The sequence below is a fragment of the Lithobates pipiens genome, unplaced genomic scaffold (assembly GCF_037356315.1).
Source record: "Lithobates pipiens isolate NorthernLeopardFrog02 unplaced genomic scaffold, aLitPip1_a1.2 Scaffold_30, whole genome shotgun sequence".
NCBI classification, from domain to species: Eukaryota; Metazoa; Chordata; class Amphibia; order Anura; family Ranidae; genus Lithobates; species Lithobates pipiens.
In genome coordinates this window covers 139,551,991-139,573,757 of record NW_027507791.1, presented here as the reverse complement: position 1 = coordinate 139,573,757, position 21,767 = coordinate 139,551,991, and the positions used below count along the sequence as shown (strand labels likewise).

Genomic DNA, 21,767 nt, shown 5'->3' with positions numbered 1-21,767 from the left:
TCATTAATTTTATGAATAAAAGAATAGTCCAGTAATGGAAAATAACAGTACTTTAATAAAGCAACCCAAATAAATTGGACAGTGGACACAGAAGATAAAATCATAAAATCAAATAAAATACAAAATTAAATGATAAATTACTACCGCATATCCTGCAGTGTAGACTACAGTCAGTGCACATTGAACCATAACAAAATAAATAAAAAAAAAATGAAATAATATAAAAAAAAATGACTAAGACTTAGGCCGCGTACACACGGGCGGACTGTTCGCCCAACTTTGTCCGCTGAACAGTGTTTCAGCGGACAGTCCGCTCGTGTGTGGGCTTCAGCGGACAGTCTGACGAACAAAATTTTTCAGAATTTCCGTAAGACAGTCCGCTGAAACTTGGTGTAGGCTTGTTCGACAAACTAAGTTTCGCGCATGCTCAGAAAGGATTTACACGGCGAAGGTTGCATTGCAGTGTATTGGACGTCGTATTTCTCGTCCCGTCGTACGTGCCGTTCACGTCATCGCGCACGCTTTCAGCGGACTGTTCATTCATCGTGTGTGGTCAAGTCCGTTCATGCAAATTTTGAGCGGACTGTTTGTCGGATTGTTTGACGAACAAAGTTGGGCGAACAGTCCGCCCGTGTGTACGCGGCCTCAGACTTTATTAAATTTTCAACTTAAACCAGAAGAACTAGTAGTAATTCAGTTATCTCTCCCTAAGGTGTCAGCGGCTGCATGTGCGATAAAAGTGTATGTAGCTGCAGGTTACATACACAGTCATACAGTAGACCACACTGTTTTCCGGCCCCTGGGTATGAGCAGAGACAGCCTGGAACACAGTCTACAGTCTGGTCTACAGCAGCGGTGCTCAGGCAATCACAGCAAGCAATGTAGACTAGTCTGTTTCTGGAAGTCTCTGCCCATATCTGGAACACAGTTTGGTATAGTGTATAGTACTGGAATATGTAGACAGCCACAGATACAGGACATACAGTTTTGCACATGCAGTGGGCTGAAAGCTTAGGGGGAGAGAGAGAGGGAGAGAGGGAGAGAGGGAGAGAGGGAGAGAGGGAGAGAGGGAGAGAGGGAGAGAGGGAGAGAGGGAGAGAGGGAGAGAGGGAGAGAGGGAGAGAGGGAGAGAGGGAGAGAGGGAGAGAGGGTTTGGCCCAACAGCAACAAACTATGTATGATGTGTGTGTACAGTACTAAAACTGGAGATCTCTTAAATTGAAGAAGTGCAAAAAAACTGTAGAACTACTACAATGAACAAACAACTAATGGCAGTATGGCACAACTAGACAACTAGAACATACTGGTAGTCAGTCATACTATGTTGTATGTTCCAATTGTCCAATGCCAATTCATTTACTATGTTCAACAACATGGTAAAGGAATTGGTCTACGCTACGGATTTATAAATCTATTTCAGTACAAGTGGCAGATTTCGCTTTAAGGACAAAAGTTGCTCCGCTTTCTCACAGGAGAGACGGTTTCGCTTCTTGTCAAGAATATGAGATGCTAGACTGAATAGTCTCACTCTCTGTACTGGTGCTTGGGGCAGATAAATATCTGCGTGCAATCTGTGCAAGGAAAACGTTGTTTGTTGATGCGCCAGTACACAATGGGATTGTCACTTCTGGCGATAGGCTGTTCAGCTAAATAAAATGTCCAGCTGTTTGGTAGCTGCACTTGTTGTTGCACTGCTATGGACCGGGGTGCATTCATGTAAAATTTCTTCAAACATATCAGATATGGAAGGAGCGTGTCCCTCTTCACTTGTATGCAACCGTTTCTTCTCACTTTCCTCTGTGCTACACCTCAAAACTCCTTCACCGGATGCTTCCACCACCTCAATTTGTGCCTGTATCATTTCCCGTGCACGCTGCTTTTTCTCAACATTAAAATAATGCTCTTTAAATCGAGGATCTAGAACTGTTGCAATGCAGTACAGAGGGTTGGACTCGGTGTCTTGAAACCGGTTGGTAACAGCCTCCAGTAGAGTGGTTTTAGCCGTTTTTACGCCATGGTCTGTTTCTATCTCTTTTCCTAGCAGACACTTCAGTGCGGCAATCAAGGGAATAGGAAAAAGGGAAAGGGGAAAAAAAAATGGACAGCGGGACAATATTGGGGATGGAGTCTTGTGTACTGGATGGTCACGGCTCATATAAAGTCCCATTTGTTTAAGTTTTATTTTCATTTTTGTCTAAACGAATTAGGGATGGAAACATTTTGCTTTTCTATTTTTGTTTACCTATTGGCCAGCCATGGGCATGACAGTCATTATAGCTAGTAATTATATAGGCTGCTTTGGTAACTTCCCTGTGTTTATATTTTAGGTCATCCATCACTCTCTGGGGGGGAGGTTTTTCTTTGCCCAATCCCGGGAGCTGCGACGTGCACCGCGGCTATCCTCCACCCCCCTGGCTAGGTTGCTATGGGGATGGTGGCCTGCCATCGCTGCGCGTCGACGCCACGCCATGACGCCGCACGGCGGACGCTGTCTTTCCAATCACGTCCAAACACGAGGAACGCTGAGCTCCCCTATATGAGCGCCAGTCGCTCAGACGTGGATGCTTCTACTCCTTCAAATTGGACATATCTTTTGCGTGACGTCGGTGTACATCCTTGGTGGTGCTACGGACCCTCTTTTTTCCTACACTGCTTTGTCTTTATAAGGGTTCAATTTCGGCTTTAATTGCCCTTACACTTATTTTTCACTCCTTTACTGGACAATGCTTTGTGTAATCCCAGGTAAACCTAACTTCTGGGTTGGGGTTCCTGGGGGCTCTTTATGGTGTGTGTGCCACTTCTCTGTTGGTTATTTTTACCCTAATGTACTAGTTTGCACAATTTGTTCTGTTTCTTTTTTGGTGACCATCACGGATCTTGCTGGCACTCCCCACCTATTCCTTTCCTTTCTTATCTGTCTATTCTACTTTCCTGACTTCACACTTGACTAATATTAGTTCTATATATATTTTTTGTCTTTCACTAGTGTTTCTGGATTCATTTTTATGAGTGCCACCTGGCCGAATGAACCCTACCCACAAGGACCTTTCAAATAATCTTTATGGTCCGGTTGCTAAATCAAGGTTGTCACCCCAGCTCCCGGGGAGGCTACTATACCCCTTCCAATGCTTTCTGATGTAAACTATCATCATTATTCACCATATATTTTATCTGTCATCCATAGGTAAGAGTGGCTAGGACCATTGGTATGCTCCCCCTCTTTGCCTATGTATATAATCAATTACCATTGATTATTGTTCTAATATACGATTTATCATAGGTGTTCCAATATACAGCTGCTCCTGATGAGTGGAGACGATCCACGAAACGCGTCGAGCTCTTTACCAATGAACGCCATGCCCTGGCGGCCATGATTTCACTATGGGTTTGGTCTACTCCAATCATTAATCCATTTTATTGGCTATTATATATACACTTTGGAATGTACTGCTGGTTTACTGTTTACTGTGTCATGTTCATTATTATTATTGTATCATGAATTTTATTGAACTATGCGACCATTATATTAATTATATTATTTAATTTTGTACATCATATACTTGATTACTATTAATATACCTACTGTACTACCTCCCGATGTGTTTCCAATAAAATAGTAATTGATTATATTAGATTGATTGAAGTAATTCACCCCAAGCAATCTGTTTCATGCAAAGTCCCGCTGTCCATTTTTTTTCCCCTTTCCCTTTTTCCTATCCAATATTGGGGATGGAGTCTTGTGTACTGGATGGTCACGGCTCATATAAAGTCCCATTTGTTTTTTAAGTTTTATTTTCATTTTTGTCCAATCAAGGGAATAACTTCAGAAATGGAAGCATTAGTTGAGCTTATTTCTTTTGTTAACTGTTCAAATGGAGATAGAAGAGAAACTATTTTCAACTAACATCCACTGATGTGCACTCAGTGTTGCCGGCAGCTCGTAATCTGCAATGTATGCAGCTAAAACACGCTTTTGTTCAAAAAGACTTTGCAGCATATAGTAGGTGCTGTTCCAACGAGTGGCTACATCTTGCTGCAGTCGTTTCGGTGGCATTCCAAACTGTATCTGCAAAGCTTGTAATCTGGAATAAGCAAGCGGAGAATGCTTAAAGTGACCCACAATTTTTCTTCCTTTTGATACAATATCAGATATGGTGCGCTGACTCAGCAATCCTTCATTCACAGCCAATTGCAGCGTGTGTGCCATACACGGTATTCTTTTAAGTTCACTGTCCTCCATTGCCTTTGCCATGTTCCGCGCATTATCTCGTACAATCAAATGCACTTTAGACTTCTCAATGTGCCAAGTGTCAAGCATGGATTTTAAAGTGTCAGCTATTGCTGCTGCAGTATGTGATCCAACAAACTCACGTGCGTTAAGTAGGATGTTTTGCAATTGAAATTTGTCATCTATCCACTGCGCTGTCAGGCCAAGCATGCTCGTTGGACTGACGTCTGAACTCCAAATGTCGGTAGTAAAACTGATTGCTATGATGTCAGTAGTCATGAGCTCTTGAACGTGTTTTCTAACACTGCAAAACAATTCAGGTAGACAGGTATCTGCAAAGTAGCGTCTGCTTGGTAGTGAGTAACGCGGCTCAATATGTTGCATAAGCCTACGGAATCCAATGTCCTCCACAACAGAGAATGGCTGGTCGTCTAATGCAATAAATTCCATAATTTTATCTGTTATGGCACGAGCTTTGGGACTGTCACTTGCAAATTTTTTTAACCTTTTCAAAGACCGTGGCCACAGATGGTGTTGAGCCTGAGTCACTTTTTGGAAGTGGCACTGTTTTCTTGTAATCTTAATGCTGAACTGGATGTCGTGTTTTCAGATGGTGTATCAAACCTGTTGAAAAATGCCTTGGCACTGTACCCCCTCTTGAAATTTCTGCTGAGCAAAGACTACAGATTGCAAATTTGGGGTCTTTATCAGAAACTTTAAAATACTTCCACACTGCAGACATGGTCCACCTTTGCTGGTAGCGCAGAATAATAGCATAGAATGATCTATAGTGGGAGTGAAATCTGAGGGGGAAAAGAAAAAAAAAAAAAAAAAAGAAGGACGAAATTAATTTTAAAGCTAAACCCCAGGAGGCAGCTTTAAAAAATAACAAACTATCACTTTTTTTTTTTAAACGCTGCAGCTCTTGCCATGCAAGGTAGTTAATAATATGTCTGCACTGCAGTACATCTCCTGACTTGTACCAAAAAGATAATATAATTGCACTGATTAAATTTCATTGCAAATGGAATGGATTGCTTGCATGCAAATTGCAATTGCATGCTATATTAAAATTTTTTGGCGCTATTCTGCAGTATAATATACTATAACTTCATGTGCTTGTTGTTAGATATATCTATCTATCTATCTATCTATCTATCTATCAGGGCTCGACAAAACCCGGGCGCCAGGTCGCATTGGCGACTAGAAATAGCGACCTCGCGCTTGGGGCAGCACAGCTGGGGGTATCCTGTCTCTGTGGACCCCCCCAGCGCGATCGCGTCGGGCCGTTCCGCCGGCGGCCGAAAATTTAGGCCGCGGCTTTGAGGCCTTTTGCGGTCCTATGATTCCTTATGGAATCTGGCGCCCTCTTGTGGTCGCTGTTGGTATGACAAACCAGCAATGCTAATGAAGTTTCCTCTGCCTGTTTTATATTACCTGCCTCTTCTTCCCTTTATTTATAACCCCCTAAACATTATATATATTTTTTATTCTAACACCCTAGAGAATAAAATGGTGGTTGTTGCAATACTGTCTGTCACACCGTATTTGTGCAGCGGACTTTTGTTGGGAAAAATAATTTAGTTAATAAAAAAAATAAGACAACAGTAAAGTTAGCCCAATTATTTTTTATATTGTGAAAGATAATGTTACGCCGAGTAAATTGATACCCAACATGTCACGCTTCAAAATTGCACCCGCTCATGGAATGGCGACAAACTTTTACCCTTTAAAATCTCCATAGGCGACGTTTAAAAAAATTCTACAGGTTGCACGTTTTGAGTTACAGAGGAGGTCTGGGGCTAGAATTATTGCTCTCGCTCTACCGATCACGGCGCTACCTCCTATGTGTGGTTCGAACACCGATTTTATATGCGGGCAGGACAGGGCGCGTTTAAAAATTATTATTTTTTCTGCTTATTTTAATTTTTTTTTTTTTTTCCACTGTTCTTTTAAAAAAAAATGTTGTGTCACTTTTATTCTTATTACAAGGAATGTAAAAATCCCTTGTAATAGAAAAAGCATGACAGGTCCTCTTAAATATGAGATCTGGGGTCAGAGAGACCTCGGATCTCATATTTACACAAAAATGCAATTGAAAAAAAAAATTGTCATTTGAAAAAAATAAATAAAATGTCCATCTAAGAGCTATGGGCAATGACTTGGAGACGGGGGGGGGCGGCGGCGACGGCGCTGCTATCTTCCCCTCACTCGTCTCCATGTCAGGCCAGGGACAGGTCCGGATCGCCGTCACGGACCTGGCTCCTAACTTTTTAAGCTGGCTCCTAGATTCCAAGCAAATTTGTCAACCCCTGATAGAGAATATATATATATATATATATAATTGTTAAATATAATATATTATATTGCGTACTGTCATGTTTTAAAAAAATCATGTGCTTGCTGTCATGTCAGTGTGCTATACTATACCAAAATGACAAATTCAATGACAACAAGGGCATACATTTTATAGTATACTAGACTAGTACTACAGAATAAATAGCATGCCATTCCATTTCAAATCAGTTTTATATAACTTTTTTTTTTGCTACGTCACGATGTACTGTAAGACATATTTAATTAATACCATACTGCATGGCACAAAAGGCACAAAGGCGTAAGTAATACATGTTGTTTGACTGCTATGACAGTTTCAGTAGTATAGTAAAATAAATTAGTTGGATTGTTTGGCAGTTTAAGGCAAAAAGGCAATGCATTGCTCACCGGCGAATAGTAGTAATGGTAGCCATCCAGGAGGGACAGTGCCCACTGTTGTACTTCAGTATGTGCAGCCCTCTACGAAGCCGTCTCGGGTCCCAGCAGCGTCTCTCGGGTCCCAGCAGCGTCTCACAAGCACGAGGAGCGTCCGCGGGGAAGGTGCCAGCATCTCAGCAGGGAACGTGCTTACGAGTGCGGCGTCTTATCCGCGAGGAACGTGCAAGCCGCCCACAGAACGAGTGATGTCATCCGAAGTTTCTCCCACCGGTACTGCGCGATTTTCGGCGACATTATCGGCAAGAATTCTCTTTCGGCAAAATGCCGAAAAGGGCATTTTCGGCCGATATGTTTCGGCGGCCGAAATTTCGGTGCATCCCTAGTATGTAGAGAAGTCTGCGCTCACGGCAGCCGTCCGGTGGGAACAGAACCCATTTTTCCCAGAACACAAAAAAAAAAAAAAAAAAAAAAACACACAACCCACACACCACACACAAGGAGGCTGTATGACAACTTTAATAATAATAAAAAAAATAAATAAAAAAAAAAAAAAACACAATGATATAAACTCACATTTTGGCAGTGAAAATAAGGCATAGAATGGTCCCAAAGACAACAGGGGTCATCAGTGATATATTATACAAAATGAATAAATATACAGACGTAAAAGTATAGAGGGAAATGGTTGTGTATATGAATTTATGAAAGTGACCCTATGGGCATACTAAAATATAAAGAAAGAGAATGGGGGAGGGGAGGGAGAAGGGAAGGAAAAGGAAGGGGGGGGGAGGGAGGCAAAAAATAAAAATTATATACATAGCAACCATACTCACAAAAGAGCCAGCTTACCCCCATAGGGAGAATGAGGGAATGGATGGGGGGGGGGGGGGGGGCGGCTATTGATTATATATGGAAAAATAAATGTCATAAATCATGAAATATGTAAAAATATTATAAAAGCTGAAAACAGATTGGAAAATTCTATGATATATCTAAAATGATGATGGAATGGCTATCTGCGATTTATAAAAAATAAAATCAATAATGGGGGGGGGGGGGACACACAACAAACAACGCCAGAAAGAATGCAGGATTTAAGTGCTAAATATAGCAAAATAAATATTTAACGCACTCAGTAAAGAACGTTTTTTTTTGTGAATTTACTACTTTTGAGATAAATTACGCATGAGTTATTTTAACTAAAAAAAAAAAAAAAAAATGAATGCGGTATTTATCTCTTCATGAATTGACCCCATTGCCTTTTAGCCTTCTCTTCCTCTACTGAGATACTGAGGTTATGCTGCACCATACTCCATCCAGCAGAAGGAGTTCTAAAGCCCAACAAGCCCATAAACTTTCCATGCAGAGCACTGAGAATCCTAGAAGATCCAAACAATGGAGCCAATTGACTCTACACGACAGATCAATAGATATTGTGCAGTAGGAGTGAGAGGAGAGGTGAAGGGGGGGGGGGGGGGATAAAAATAAAAGACTGTCTGAATATTCGCCTGCCAGCTGAAGACCATGCAAATAGAGATCCTAGCCTAATGCTGGCCATACACTATAAAAATAAAAAAAAACAACAACAACAAACACCCCACAATATTTGACTGTGCGAGCAAAGGATAGTGCCACCATGTAATGACCAATAAATAGTTCAGTGCACATAAATGAAACCATTTTTTTTTTTTCGCTTTTTACCTATACCTAGTGAAAACAGTTCAGACAGGAAACACATCAACCTTTCAATTTATCGTTCGTCAGAAAATTTCCAAACTTGTCCTTCGTTTTTTCGGCTCAAAAACATCCCAATGATTATCGATTTTGTGCCCATTAATTGCCTGAAAAATTAACGAACTAGCCAAATGTCGGACGATTTTTCATATAGTGTATGACCAGGGAGAGGCACACCTGCACTGTTGCTACAGGGAGACCAGGGCATTCATTCATCTTCTGCTTCCCACCACTGATCACCGGATCACTTCAGGAAGAGACCCATGCTGTGTCATGATCCCTACCAAAAATCCCTGTGTTTCGTCAGAAAGACATACATCAAATAAAAGTTTAACAGCAGCTTCCAAAACCAAAAAAGTATCTGCAATGAGTTTTACTCTTCCACTTATCTATACAAGTTCTATCTACAATACTTAGCACTTCAGCAGTTACTCCTGATTAAGGATGAGCTCAGGCGTGTTCACAAACAGCACATGCAGAGCCCGCCAGGAAGTCAGCACTGCGGAGCGCTAATCACAGGCAGGGAGACATTTCTCGATCTCTACAGCTGCGCATTGGGACAAAGTCTCCATGCCTGTGATTAGCACTCCGAAGTATCGACTTCCTGGCGGGCTCTGCACGTGCTGTTTGCAAACACGCCTAAGCTCATGCTTATTCCTTATATGGACCCACCAACTACCTGCCAAGTATTTTGACTACAAGCAGCTGCTGGCCAAAGGGGAGCCAATAGATAGTAAGGAAGTGAAATCGTACACCTGAGAAACTTCCGCTAAGCTTGAGTCGCAGCAGGAGTTGAAGGTGTCAAGAAGAATGGTCAGTTGACTACATTTTTTCACTCTTACACAGACACTGTCGCCTAAGGGGATAAAAGACAGGCATGAAACAAATCTGGCTGAAACCAACCCCAGAGACCAGCAGATTATGTTTCATTGTGGAGCAGTGAGGTTTAGAAGCATGGCCAGGTGGACAGCAGACTCTTCTTCCTGTACTTCCATTGCTCATGGCTTCCAACACATTCTCCTACCTAGATTTAAAGTGGTTGAAAACCCCTACATGAAGTGACCAGCCTCAGGTAATACAGAGATTAAACAAATCCTTCTACAGAAGTTGTACCCGCTTAGCCATTGGCTTCTCTACATCTGTTCAAAGTTCAGAATTTCTAAAAGCCTGTCTGAGCTGTCAGGGAGGAGGAAAAAAAAAAAAAAAAAAAAAAAAAAAAAAAAAGGGGGACAGAGCTGAAATGTCACTCTGCAGAGCTCAGTAAAGAGCTCTGACAGCTTATTGGAGGGAAGGGACACATCTCCTTTACATGGCACACAAGAGCAGAGCTGAGGCTGTCAATCACAGGCTGTGTGCTTGAGCTCCTTCCCATAACCTTTTTTCTCTTGGTGTCAGGAAAACTTTTCAGAAGTGATTCATGCTGATAGCAAAGGAACGAAGCAGCAGACCGAAATGACAGTTAATGCTCTTAACTGAGACGACAAGTATATATTATACAGGGATAAGCTTGGTTCCCATTTCATTTCTGAGATTTACAACCACTTTAAAAAAAAAAAAAAAGATACTAAGCCAATTTTGTTATTCAGACAAAACTGTTTTACAGTTTATAATAAAAACCATCTCTTCCTAGACATTTGTGCTGACCAGTTCACACAAATTACATCTCTAGAGCTGCTACACAAAGAGCTCCTCAATCTAAATTGGTATTTGATGTGGAAGGCTGGGTCCCTTGTCAATATTTAACCTGGGAAATGTTAAATACAAAATGTGTGAAGTGTCTTCTAATGACAGAATTGGTGATCTCTCAGATCTTATAGGTCACATGTGCTGTGTCACAGCCAACAGATGAGCTCTTCTCATCAGGCCTGTTGTATAAAAACGAATACTTGACCTTTTGGGGAAAATAAGCGTCTTTGTTTCCCCAGCAAAAAAGAAGAGCATTTATGGGTTTTTTTTCCTCAGGATCATGCAAAGCATTGCACCCTTGATCAGTGTATCACAGGTGCAATGTCAAGCTCCTGGAGACAAGCCCTACAGCTTTCAGCATGTACCTCTGCTCCAGGGCAGTCTTTAGCACAGGGCAAATGGGGCACCTGCCCTGGGATCACACTACCTGTGAATTGGGGCCCCGATGATGGCTTTGCAGAGGACACGGGAGGCTGTATTTGCGTTCTAGCCAGCAGAGAGGGGGCGGGGCCGGGAGCTCCACTAATGCACTGACTCGCCCCATGTTAGAGCAGTGATCGTAGTGGACGCATCAGTGGAGCTCTTGGCCCTGCCCACTCTATACTGGCTGGGGAACAGAGGTCTGGGGGTGGGGCCAGGAGCTCCACTGACGCACCCACTCTGATCACTGCTCCGACTACAGCAGCTCTGTTCTGAGCATACAGGCCATATGGGGCGGGGGTCAGAGCATCAGTGGAGCTCCCGGCCCCGTCCCTTCTCTGCTGGCTAGCGGGCAAATACAGCCTGTGCACTCTGTAAAGCAGTCACTGGGTAATCTCGTGCAGTATACCCGCAGTCTCTAGTAATCCTGTGCAGTATGTGTATTAATGTGTGGCTTTACGTGCCCAATTATTTGGGATTTCTCCACTGCTCAGTGAGTGGTAATGATGTGCATTAACCTATAGCAACCAATCAGTGAGCGCTAATGTGCAGTAACCTCTAGCAACCAGTCGGCAAGCAGAAATTATGTGTTGTAACCTCTAGCAACCAGTGAGCTGTAAGGATAGGCTGCAACCTCTGGTAAACAATTGCAATCACTGCGTGATCTGCTGCAGTCATTTTTGAGTCTGCTTTTCTGAGTCTGCTATTTTTTTTGTATGTCTCAGAATGGAGGGGGCTCCCCAAGAAAATGTTTACCCAGGGCTCAATCAAAGTTAAACGATGGCCCTGCTCTGCATGGGCAGAGTTTGAAGGTTGCAGGGCTTGTGAATGAACTGAGCATCCTCAGCGTTTGAGAATTACAAGCCATCTGCTGCAATGGCAGACAGGACTCTTAGTTCATTCACAGATTTCTGTGAATGAATGATGCAGCTGTGCGTACAGAGCCCCACACAGCTGAGAAGTTTTTGAAAAGCAACAATGGGTGCAGGGAGGAAACCCCCCCCTCCCCCCCCCATCTGTTGTCAAGGGTGGGGGGAAGTTCAAATTGGGGGATGCTGGGGATACTACTGGAGCATATTTCACCTTAAATATGGGTGCTCCAAAAAGGTGAATTAGTCTTAAAGGGGTTGTAAACCTCAAGGTTTTTCACCTTAATGCATTCTATGCATTGAGGTGAAAAACCTTTTGTAGTGCAGCAGCCCCCCAGAGTCCCCCTTTTACCAACCTGAACTCAATCGTTTCAGCGACACGGAGGAGTAGAGCAGCTCCAGCTGCTGTCTTGGGTCCTCAATGGCTGGATTCATAGCAGCAGGGGCATTAGTGCCCGCTGCAGTCAATCAAATCCATTGACAAGGGAGCCGGGGGGGGGGCGGGGCTGAGCCCTGATTGTCTGTCAATGGAAGCAGCAGCAGGACTCGGGAACGTGCTGGCACGAGGGTCCCCAGGGACTGCGGGTCTCCGTGGGGGCACTCGAATAGACGAGGGGCCAGAAGTGCCACTGGGGGATCCCAGAAGAGGAGGATCAGAGCCCCTCTGTGCAAAACCCTTGCACAATCGGAGAAAAAGATATAGATATACACACAATTAGGAGGGAATCGTGATGTGCACCAACACCTCCTCCACTCAGAGTGCTTTGTATTCATTGAAAAGGAGAAGGAGTTTGGACTTTTGGACCAACAGGAAAACTGCTAACCGATTTAAAAAAATAAGCCATACACAGTGAATTTCACTCTGTGGGTGGCCCCCTCAGCATCCTCCCGTCCAAATTCCATTGACTGAAAAATCAAAACCAGGTAGAAAAATTGTAAGCCAGACAACACCTTCAACAAATTAGATGCAGGCGCTGTTTGGGTATTATATCAGCTTGTGGAGCCAGCTATCAGAATACAACAGCCACAGAAGATTCATCCATTGCTGCGGTTTAGCATGGATAAAAAGGAATTGGTTAGATTTTTTATTACTTTTTTCAAAGAAAATACTATACCACTTGTATTAGAGTGCCCCCACTCTGGATGAATAAGCACAGGGGGTACAATTGGACAGCAGCATTGTCAGTCGGGGTGGGGGGAGGGGGGGGGGGGTTATATCTACTAGTAGATTTAAATAAATACACTAACTGAAAGCATTAGAAAAATTATACTAATACTTTATAAGCAGTTACAGCAAATTATTTCTTCCCTTTTGGGATAAAGTTTTTACATAAATATATAAAAGCGGATCATTGTAAGTACCCCTATAAATGTTGACTGGTTTGTCTCATCTCTGATACATTCTGCTGAAGATCTTGTTCTGTTGAAAATCAGACTTACTGGTTGGATTACAGAAGAAAATAGAAAAGAAGAAGAAAACTAATATAGCCATCTTCTCGGTGGGGTCTCGCAGCTCCGCCGCTGTCATTCGGCGAAGCCGCGGTGACATCACTCCCGCGCATACGCACGGGAGCCGACACGCGCGGCAGCTCCGTCGTTGAAAATGCCGTGCTCAGTGCGCCTGCGCGCCGCTGTCTATGTATACTGTATAGGTTTAGGAGATATTTCTTGGACCTACAGGTAAGCCTTAAAGCGGGAGTCCGCCGTTTTTTTTTTTTTTTTTTAAAAGCCAGCAGCTACAAATACTGCAGCTGCTGACTTTTAAAATAATGACACTTACCCGCCCAGCGCGCCCGCGATGTCGGCACCCGAAGCCGATCTCTCGATCGTCTCTCGGGTGCTGCTGCCGCCATCTTGGGTATGGGAATCAGGAAGTGGAGCCTTGCGGCTTCGTTTCCCAGTTCTCTACTGCACATGCGCGAGTCGCGCTGCGCAATAAGGATGGTCCCCGCTGTCTATGGGATCCGTGTGTTTCCCAGCAGGCAGCAGGGGACCTTCGGAAAGGGGCATAGATTCTGCGGAAAGGGGTGTAGCTTCCGCAGAATCTACGCCGGAAGTGGGTGCAGATACCTGTACTGTACAGGTACCTGCACCCCCCTGAAAAGGTGCCAATTGTGGTGCCGGAGGGGGGGGGGGGGGGGGGGAGGGTTCCAACGAGCAGAAGCTCCACTTTAGGGTGGACCTCCGCTTTAATCTAGGCTTACCTGTAGGTCAAAGGGTGTTGTAAGGGATTACAACCACTTTAAGAATGGGCAAGCTGTAAAATAAAAGTTATTTGGGTTTAATACCACTAAGATTAGTTAACACTAAGGCTGGGTTCACACCATGTGCGGCTGTGGATTGCCTAATGGCGAACAGGGTAGGAGCTGGCCAGACATGCTGAGACAATGTAAACTATACATGAACACCTGATCATACACCTAGGTAAATAGTTAGCCCTCAAAAAGTTTACCCCCCCCCCCAAATTGACATTAAAATAATAGAATGCCCCCCCATGGGCATTAAATATGGAGTGCTCTGTCCCCCCCCCCCCCCCCACACACACAGATGCGATCAAATGTACCACTCCCAACTTCTCCCCACCTTGCTATTCCTCCAGGGACAGTAACATGGAGTGTACCCCCGTTTCCCCATAGACAATAATATGGAGTGCACCAACCCCCATGGATATTATTATGGTGTGTCCCAACTTCCCCTCCTGCTTTGCCTGTTCCCTCAGACAGTATGTGTCCCCATTCCCAAGGTGTTCAGTAGGGTTGGGTCATAGCTCTGTGTAGGCAACTCAAGTTCCTCCACCCCAAGGGTCCTCCCCAAACTGTGGTCACAAGGTTGGAAGCACGTAAAATGTCCATGTACAGTTAGGTCCATAATATAGTGAGAATGGAAAGTATTCAGACCCCTTTCACTTTTTCACTGTGTTATATTGCAGCCATTTGCTAAAATCATTTAAGTATTTTTTTTCCCCTTGTTAATGTAAACATAACACTCCATATTGACAGAAAAACAGAATTGTTGACATTTTTGCAGATTTATTAAAAAAGAAAAACTGAAAATATCACATGGTCCTAAGTATTCAGACCCTTTGCTGTGACACTCATATTTAACTCAGGTGCTGTCCATTTCTTCCGATCAGCCTTGAGATGAAAAACCACAAACACCTGAAGGACTCCAAGACGGTGAGAAATAAGATTCTCTGGTTTGATGATACCAAGATAGAACTTTTTGGCTTTAATTCTAAGCAGTATGTGTGGAGAAAAACAGGCACTGCTCATCACCTGTCCAATACAGTCCCAACAGTGAAGCATGGTGGTGGCAGTATCACGCGGTGGGGATGTTTTTCAGCTGCAGGGACAGGACCACTTGTTGCAAATTGAGGGAAAGTTGAATGTGGCCAAGCACAGGGATATCCTGGACGAAAACCTTCCCCAGAGAGCTCAGGACCTCAGTCTCGGCCAAAGGTTTACCTTCCAACAAGACAATGATCCTAAGCACACGGCTAAAATAATGAAGGAGTGGGTTCACAACAACTCTGACTGTTCTTGAATGGCCCTGCCAATTGAGCATCTGGAGAGACCCAAAAAAATGGCTGTCCAACAACATTTACCATACAACCTGACAGAATTGGAGAGGATCTGCAGGGGAGGAATGGCAGAGGATCCCCAAATCCAGGTGTGAAAAACTTGTTGCATCTTTCCCAAAAAGACTCCTGGCTGTATTAGATCAAAAGGTTGCTTCTACTAAATACTGAGCAAAGGGTCTGAATGCTTAGGACCATGTGATATTTCAGTTTTTCTTTTTTAATAAATCTGCAAAAATCTCAACAATTCTGTTTTTCAGTCAATATGGGGTGCTGTGTGTACATTAATGAGGGAGGATTAAAAAAAAAAAAAAAAATAAAAAAAAAAAGGGGAACTTAAAGCGGGGTTCCACCCTAAAGTGGAACTTCCGCTCATCGGAACCCTCCCCCCCTCCGGTGTCACAATTGGCACCTTTCAGGGGGGAGGGGGTGCAGATACCTGTCTAAGACAGGTATTTGCACCCACTTCCGGGCATAGACTCCCACGGGAGTCTAGGCTTCTTCCTGTCCCTGCGCGCTGTCTGCTGGGACACACACGGGTCCCAGAGACAGCGCGGGCAATTCCTATTGCGCTGCGCGACTCACGCATGCACAGTAGGGAACCGGGAAGTGAAGCCGCAACACTTCGCTTCCTGATTCCCTCACCTAGAATGGCGGTGGCAGCAGCCGACAGCCGAGCGATCGATCGGCCTCGGCTGCTGACATCGCTGGATCCTGGGACAGGCGAGTGTCCATTTATTAAAAGTCAGCAGCTGTAGTATTTGTATCTGCTGGCTTTTAATATTTATTTTCACAGTGAAATCCCGCTTTAAATTTTTCACTGTATTTGCTAAAATCATTTAAGGGGGTCTGAATACTTTCCATCCCCATGGTGTATTTGGGCACAGGAACAATTTTAGTTTTTTTTCAGGTGTTTACCAAAAACACATTCAAGCTATGGTTATATAATGGATATGTGGTGCATACTCTCTGGTTTAATATGGGAGAATGGGCAGCCAAAATCAGAGGAAGGGTTTAGAAATGATAGCTCTTAATAGTCATCCCCTCCCTTTTTCAAGGGACCAAAAGTAAATTGAACAATTGAATCAAAAGCGGTTTCGTGGACAGGTGTGGGCTACTCCATTATTTTTTCATCAATTAATTAAAGTAGGTCTGGAGTTGATTCTAAGTGTGGTATTTGCATTTGGAATATATTGCTGTGAAACTAAATCATGCGTTCAAAAGGAGCTGTCCATGCAAGTGAAACAGGCCATTGCGAGGCTTCGAAAATGAAACAAATCCATCAGAGAGATAGCAGCAACAATAGAAGTGGCCAAAGCAACAGTTTGGTACATTCTGAGGAAAAAAAAAAAAAAAGAATGCACTGGTGAGCTCAGCATCATAAAAAGGCATAGATGTCTATGGAAGACAACAGTGGTGGATCCTCTGCATGTTAAAGAAAAACCCATTCACAACATACATTCCAGACAAGTGAAAGGACACACTCCAGGAGGTGGGCATATCACTACCAAAGTCTACAATCAAGAGAAGACTTCACGAGAGAAAATAAAGAGGGTTCACCACAAGCTGCAAACCATTCATAAGCCTCAAAGCGGAGTTCCACACAAAAGTGGAACTTCCACTTTAAGGACACCTGTCCCCCGACATGCCATGGGGGAGTAGGTACCTAGTTTTGACTACTTTTGGGAGGTACCCAGCTCGGGCTGCCACTCCCTCCCTCCCATCTCCTGTCACACAACAGGTCCCACAAGATTGCCCAGCCATTTAGGACACGCATATAGAGTGCACACCCGGCTGTGAAGCCACGAGCAGTCACATTCAGGTGCCCACAGTAGTAATGCCTGCACCGTGGAGAGGCAGGGGAGAGAACTGAGGCTTCGGACAGCTGCATTGCTGGGCCTTGGGTGAGTGTGTGTTTATTAAAAGTCAGCAGCTACACTTTTTGTAGCCGTTACCTTTTAATAAACACAGAAACGGCTGGAACGCCGCTTTAAGAATAGAACAGCCAGATTAGACTTTGCCAAAAAACATCTAAAAAAAAAGCCAGACCTGTTCTGGAAAATCATTCCAAGATTAATCTGTACCAGAATGATGGAAAAAACAAAAACAAAAAAATAAAAAATAAAAAAAAGTGTGGAGAAAGTGTGGAACAGCTCATGATCCAAAGCATACATCTCTAAAGCATGGCTTTGCATGAATTCCAGTACACTGGGTCATTGGTGTTTATTGACGTGACAGAAGCAACAGTACAGTATTGACGGACAATGATCCAAAACACACTGCAAAAGCAACCCAGGGGTTATTGAAGGAAAAAGAAGTGGAATATTCTGCAATGGCCGAGTTAATCCCCATATTTCAACATAATTGAGCATGCATTTCACTTGCTGAAGGCAAACCTTAAAGGCAGAAAGACCCACAAACAGCTGCAGTTAGAGCCTGGCAAAGCATCAGAAAAGGAGGAAACCCAGTCTTTGGTAATGTCCATGGGTTCCAGACTTCAAGCAGTAAACCAGTAAAGGTTTCTCAAAAAAAAAACAAAAAAAAAAAAAACGAACATTTATGATTATATTCATGTATCCAATTACATTTGAGCCCCTAGTTCCTAAAATTTGTACTGGATATTTATGTTCAACTCCTTGAATTAAAGCCGAAATTCTGCACTTGAAATTCCTTTGGCTGGTTTAATTTTAATTTTATTCTAGTGGCATATAGAGCCAAAAGTACTGTATGAAAACTGTGCATGTGTCCTGGACCTAACTGTATGTTGAACCATCAACCATCCCACTCAGTAGAAACCCCATAACGCATAATTTAGAGAGGGGAGGGTTCTTTTACTTTTGGCCATGAGGGGAGAGGGGGAATTGGCTGCGGATTTAAAGAAAATTAGAACCTTGTTGACACATTTCAATTTATATAAGATTTTGGAAATTCAGGAGAAAAATAATAATAGGCATTAGGGTGAATAGAAGCACAGGTGTCAAACTGGCAGCCCTCCAGCTCATGTGGAACTACAGTTAGCATGACTCCTACATGCTAAGGTATGATGGACTTGTAGTGCCACCAGTTTGACACCCCTAATGGAGGAGTTCAGTTCTTGGTGGAGTTATGGGACATATACAGTTGCTGGACTTTAACTACAATTAACAAAAGAAAAAAAAAAAGCTTCAGAAGATATGAGAAGTGTAAACAGAAGGAAGGCATCATGGATCCCTATTCAGTTTCAAATAAAGGTGGAGTGATAACCAGGGAGAGATCCATTCTGTACATTTGTCAGGCAACACACACACACCCCTTTTAGAGCCATTTTTCTTTTCATGCCTCTGAACGCAGCTCTCTATCAGCCAATGTGTCCAGGCACATTGTGACATTTAGATTTAGATTTTAGAGCAGCATTTTAGGACGTGTGCAAATTCAGCCTAGAACAAATGAATATTCTATCCACTAGAATGAAATTACGCAAACGACTGTGTGCACTAACCAGACCAAACATTTTTGTGCTGTATTTTTCTGCCAACTCCAAGCAGAAAGATCCTGCATAAATGTAATTATTTTATTATGCCTGTGTACATTCAGCCTTAAAGTGGATATTTCTGCCCCAAACAAGATTTAGAGCAGAGGTCTGCAAACCAAATCCGGCCTACTGTAAGATTTTGACAGTAGTGAAGGGGGGTTTTGATAGGGACTCCAATAAAAAGGGCACTTTGATAGGGACACTCCGATGTAAGGGGGATCCGAAGGGGACACTGAGGGCCAATTCACACTTTAATCTCACAGGAAGGTGGCCCACATTTCTATGCAATTCCTTAGCCACCCAGTGCAGTGTAATTTCAGCCCATTCATTTGGATGAGCTGAAATACCAAAAGTAGTGCATGCAATACTTTTCAAAAACACACTGCACCAGATTACATAGTACTAAACTACCATTGCGATGTGGTGCAAGCAAACGCACTGAGTTTATAATCTGCGTTTGGAGGATCTTTAGGATTACACGGATACCCGCAGCAGGTTGCACACCCTGTGCATTTTGAATATGATGGGGAAATCCGAGTTCCCCATTTACCAGGTCCTGTTGTGAACAAGCCCTGATGTGCTCAAGTTTATTTGGAATTTGCTTTGTTTACTAAAGTTTTTTTCTCTGTTCTAAAAATGTAATGCAGAAAAGAAAAAGAAAAAAAAAAAAAAAAAAAAAAAAACCCAACCCAACACAACACACACCATAAATCTCCAAGTATATCACATTCACATTTGATTTTTAAAACCGATTTTTTTTTTCAGCCTGGTAGTGAAAGTAAAATATGAAATGTGGCCCTTGTACCGAGAAGTTTGGAGGCCGCCGATTTAGGGAATAGGGAAATTAATTGGGTGGAGGTTTATCATTGTGAAAGTCAAACCATAGGAGGACCCAAAACTAGAAGACAATGCGTCCACATTGGATACAATAAAGTAACCACTCACCTTCAATCACTTCCCATCGTTGTAAATACTTGCTGCTGACGTCCAATAGCACGTAACTGAGAAATCCCTCCTTCCTGGCCAGCTTGCAGACAAACTCCTGCTTGTAAATGCAGTTCAGCAGGAAACAAGATTGAATGAGGTCATCGTGGTCTGGTGTCATCTCCACCAAAGCCAGGTTACATCCAGGGGTCCTACAGCAAGCGTCTATACAGTCCCTGGCCCTGTCCAGGCTGGGGGAGGAAAGGAATGTGGCCCCACTGCTCACAGAGTCATTGAGTTCCAGCACAAAATTAGACTTGCCCTTGGTGAAATTATCCAGGCAGGCCTGGCCATGTAACTCAGATAGTCCCACTTGTAGAGCTCCTAGGAGAGCAGCAAGGAGGCACAAGCGGTACATTATCTTGCTAGAAGTCTCTGAACACTAGTGATACTTGTCTCTGAATTCCTTCTAAGACCAGTGATCCCTACAGAGGATCCCTGTCTTCTAATCCCTGTGTCCTTAGCACCTTACAGAGAAGCCCCAAACCCTGGTCCCTATAGAGGATCCCAAAGCCTTGATCGCTATAGAGGATCCCTGTACACCAATCCCTACAGTGGTTGGCTCCCTATAGAGATGCCCTAAACTCTGATCCCTATGGTAGGAGCCTTGTGTCCTGATCCCCCTAAAAAAAAGGGGCACCAAGCCCTGATTCCTATACGATGGTCTCTGTGTCCTGATCCCTACAGAGGAGCACTAAGCCCTGGTCACTTTACAGAGGTTCCCTGTGTCCTGATCCCTACAAAGGGGCCCTGCTCCTCGATCCCTGTGGCTCAATTCCTCTACCGAGGGTCCCTGATCCTCGATCCCATCTTCACAAGAAAGACACCCCAAAAAGAACTTCAAAGACCACCGAGGTGTGAGAGGTTCTGCCCTCCTACTTGTAGAATTCTCTCTAGTACTTAGCACTTCAGCAGTAATTCCGGATTTCTATGGAGAAGGTAGATGTGTCCATTGGTTCTCATGGGATGGGCCCTTTGTTGGCCCTGGTTCTCCTCTGTGAAGGACTCTTCGATCACTGGTGGTCCTTTCCAGATACGGGGTTCCTCTCCTCTTGATCCCGGAGTCAGCAGTCCCTCTCAGTTCTCCGTAGGTTTCAGATGAAACTAAAATGGGTGTTCCCGATCCACCTTTAACCCTTTAACCACCAGCCAGGTGCGGCAACTACCTGGAGCTGCTGGCCAAGGAGGAGCCCGGAGCGGGAGGAAGTGAAATGGAACACCTGATCCCCCCTCCCCCAGACTTGAGTCACAGAGAAGAGGAAGGTGTGGAGGAGAACGGTCAGTTGACTAAGCTCATTCACTTGTACACAGAACTGTCACCTGAGAGATGGGTGACGTAGTCCTGAGAAGGAACTGGCTGGAACCATCCGGCTCTGCCTCCGTCACAGACATCATTGTGTAGTAATGAGGAGCCCAGGCTGACAGTGCGGACTGCAGACACCCCTCCCCGCCTCACTCTCCTCGTCCCCGTCCTGAATACGCTGCTCCCTCCTTGTGTTGTTGAGACAAGGACAGTTTATACTTTGTTTCCACTAATAGATCTCTTCCTGTTTACCAAATGATAATATTTACATCTCAGCAGCTGCTGCACAGAAAGAGAGATGTTGGAGGAATGGAAGACCGTGAAAGGTGGTGTGACTGCAAGAAAATGGCTTCTGTGGATGAATTCAGTCTTGGGTGGAGATGTGGGACAAATGCTGCTAACATCTCCGGGCTTTAACCAAAATCTAAAAAAATTTAGAAAATATGAGCGTAGGAGAGAAGATAGAAGGTACAATGAACCCATACACACATATATAGCATATATGTGTGTATATAGATACACACACACTATATTACCAAATGTATTGGGACGCCTGCCTTTGCAGGCACATGAACTTTAATGACATCCCAGTTTTGCTCCATAGGGTTCATTATTGAGTTGGCCCACCCTTTGCAGCTATAACAGATTCATGTCTTCTGGGAAGGCTGTCCACAAGGTTCAGTAGTGTGTCTATAGGAATGTTGTTTTTCAGGGGTTGGGCTTGACCCCCTTAGCTCCAG

At 43.8% G+C, this 21,767-nt stretch overlaps 1 protein-coding gene across 2 annotated transcripts in view; it reads right to left on the bottom strand.

The window, feature by feature from the left end:
- The window catches only part of SPINT1 (serine peptidase inhibitor, Kunitz type 1), a 101,119-nt gene extending 80,011 nt beyond the window's left edge, over nucleotides 1-21,108 (bottom strand). Inside the window, exon 1 of one of the 2 annotated variants that reach the window (XM_077464913.1) lies at nucleotides 19,686-21,108. In XM_077464913.1, the coding sequence (XP_077321039.1) occupies nucleotides 19,686-20,082 (397 nt within the window). In that variant the 5' untranslated portion in view covers nucleotides 20,083-21,108. The remainder of the gene's footprint in view (nucleotides 1-19,685) is intronic. The other variant, XM_077464912.1, reaches the window with a different exon arrangement.
- Nucleotides 21,109-21,767: the final 659 nt, after the last annotated feature.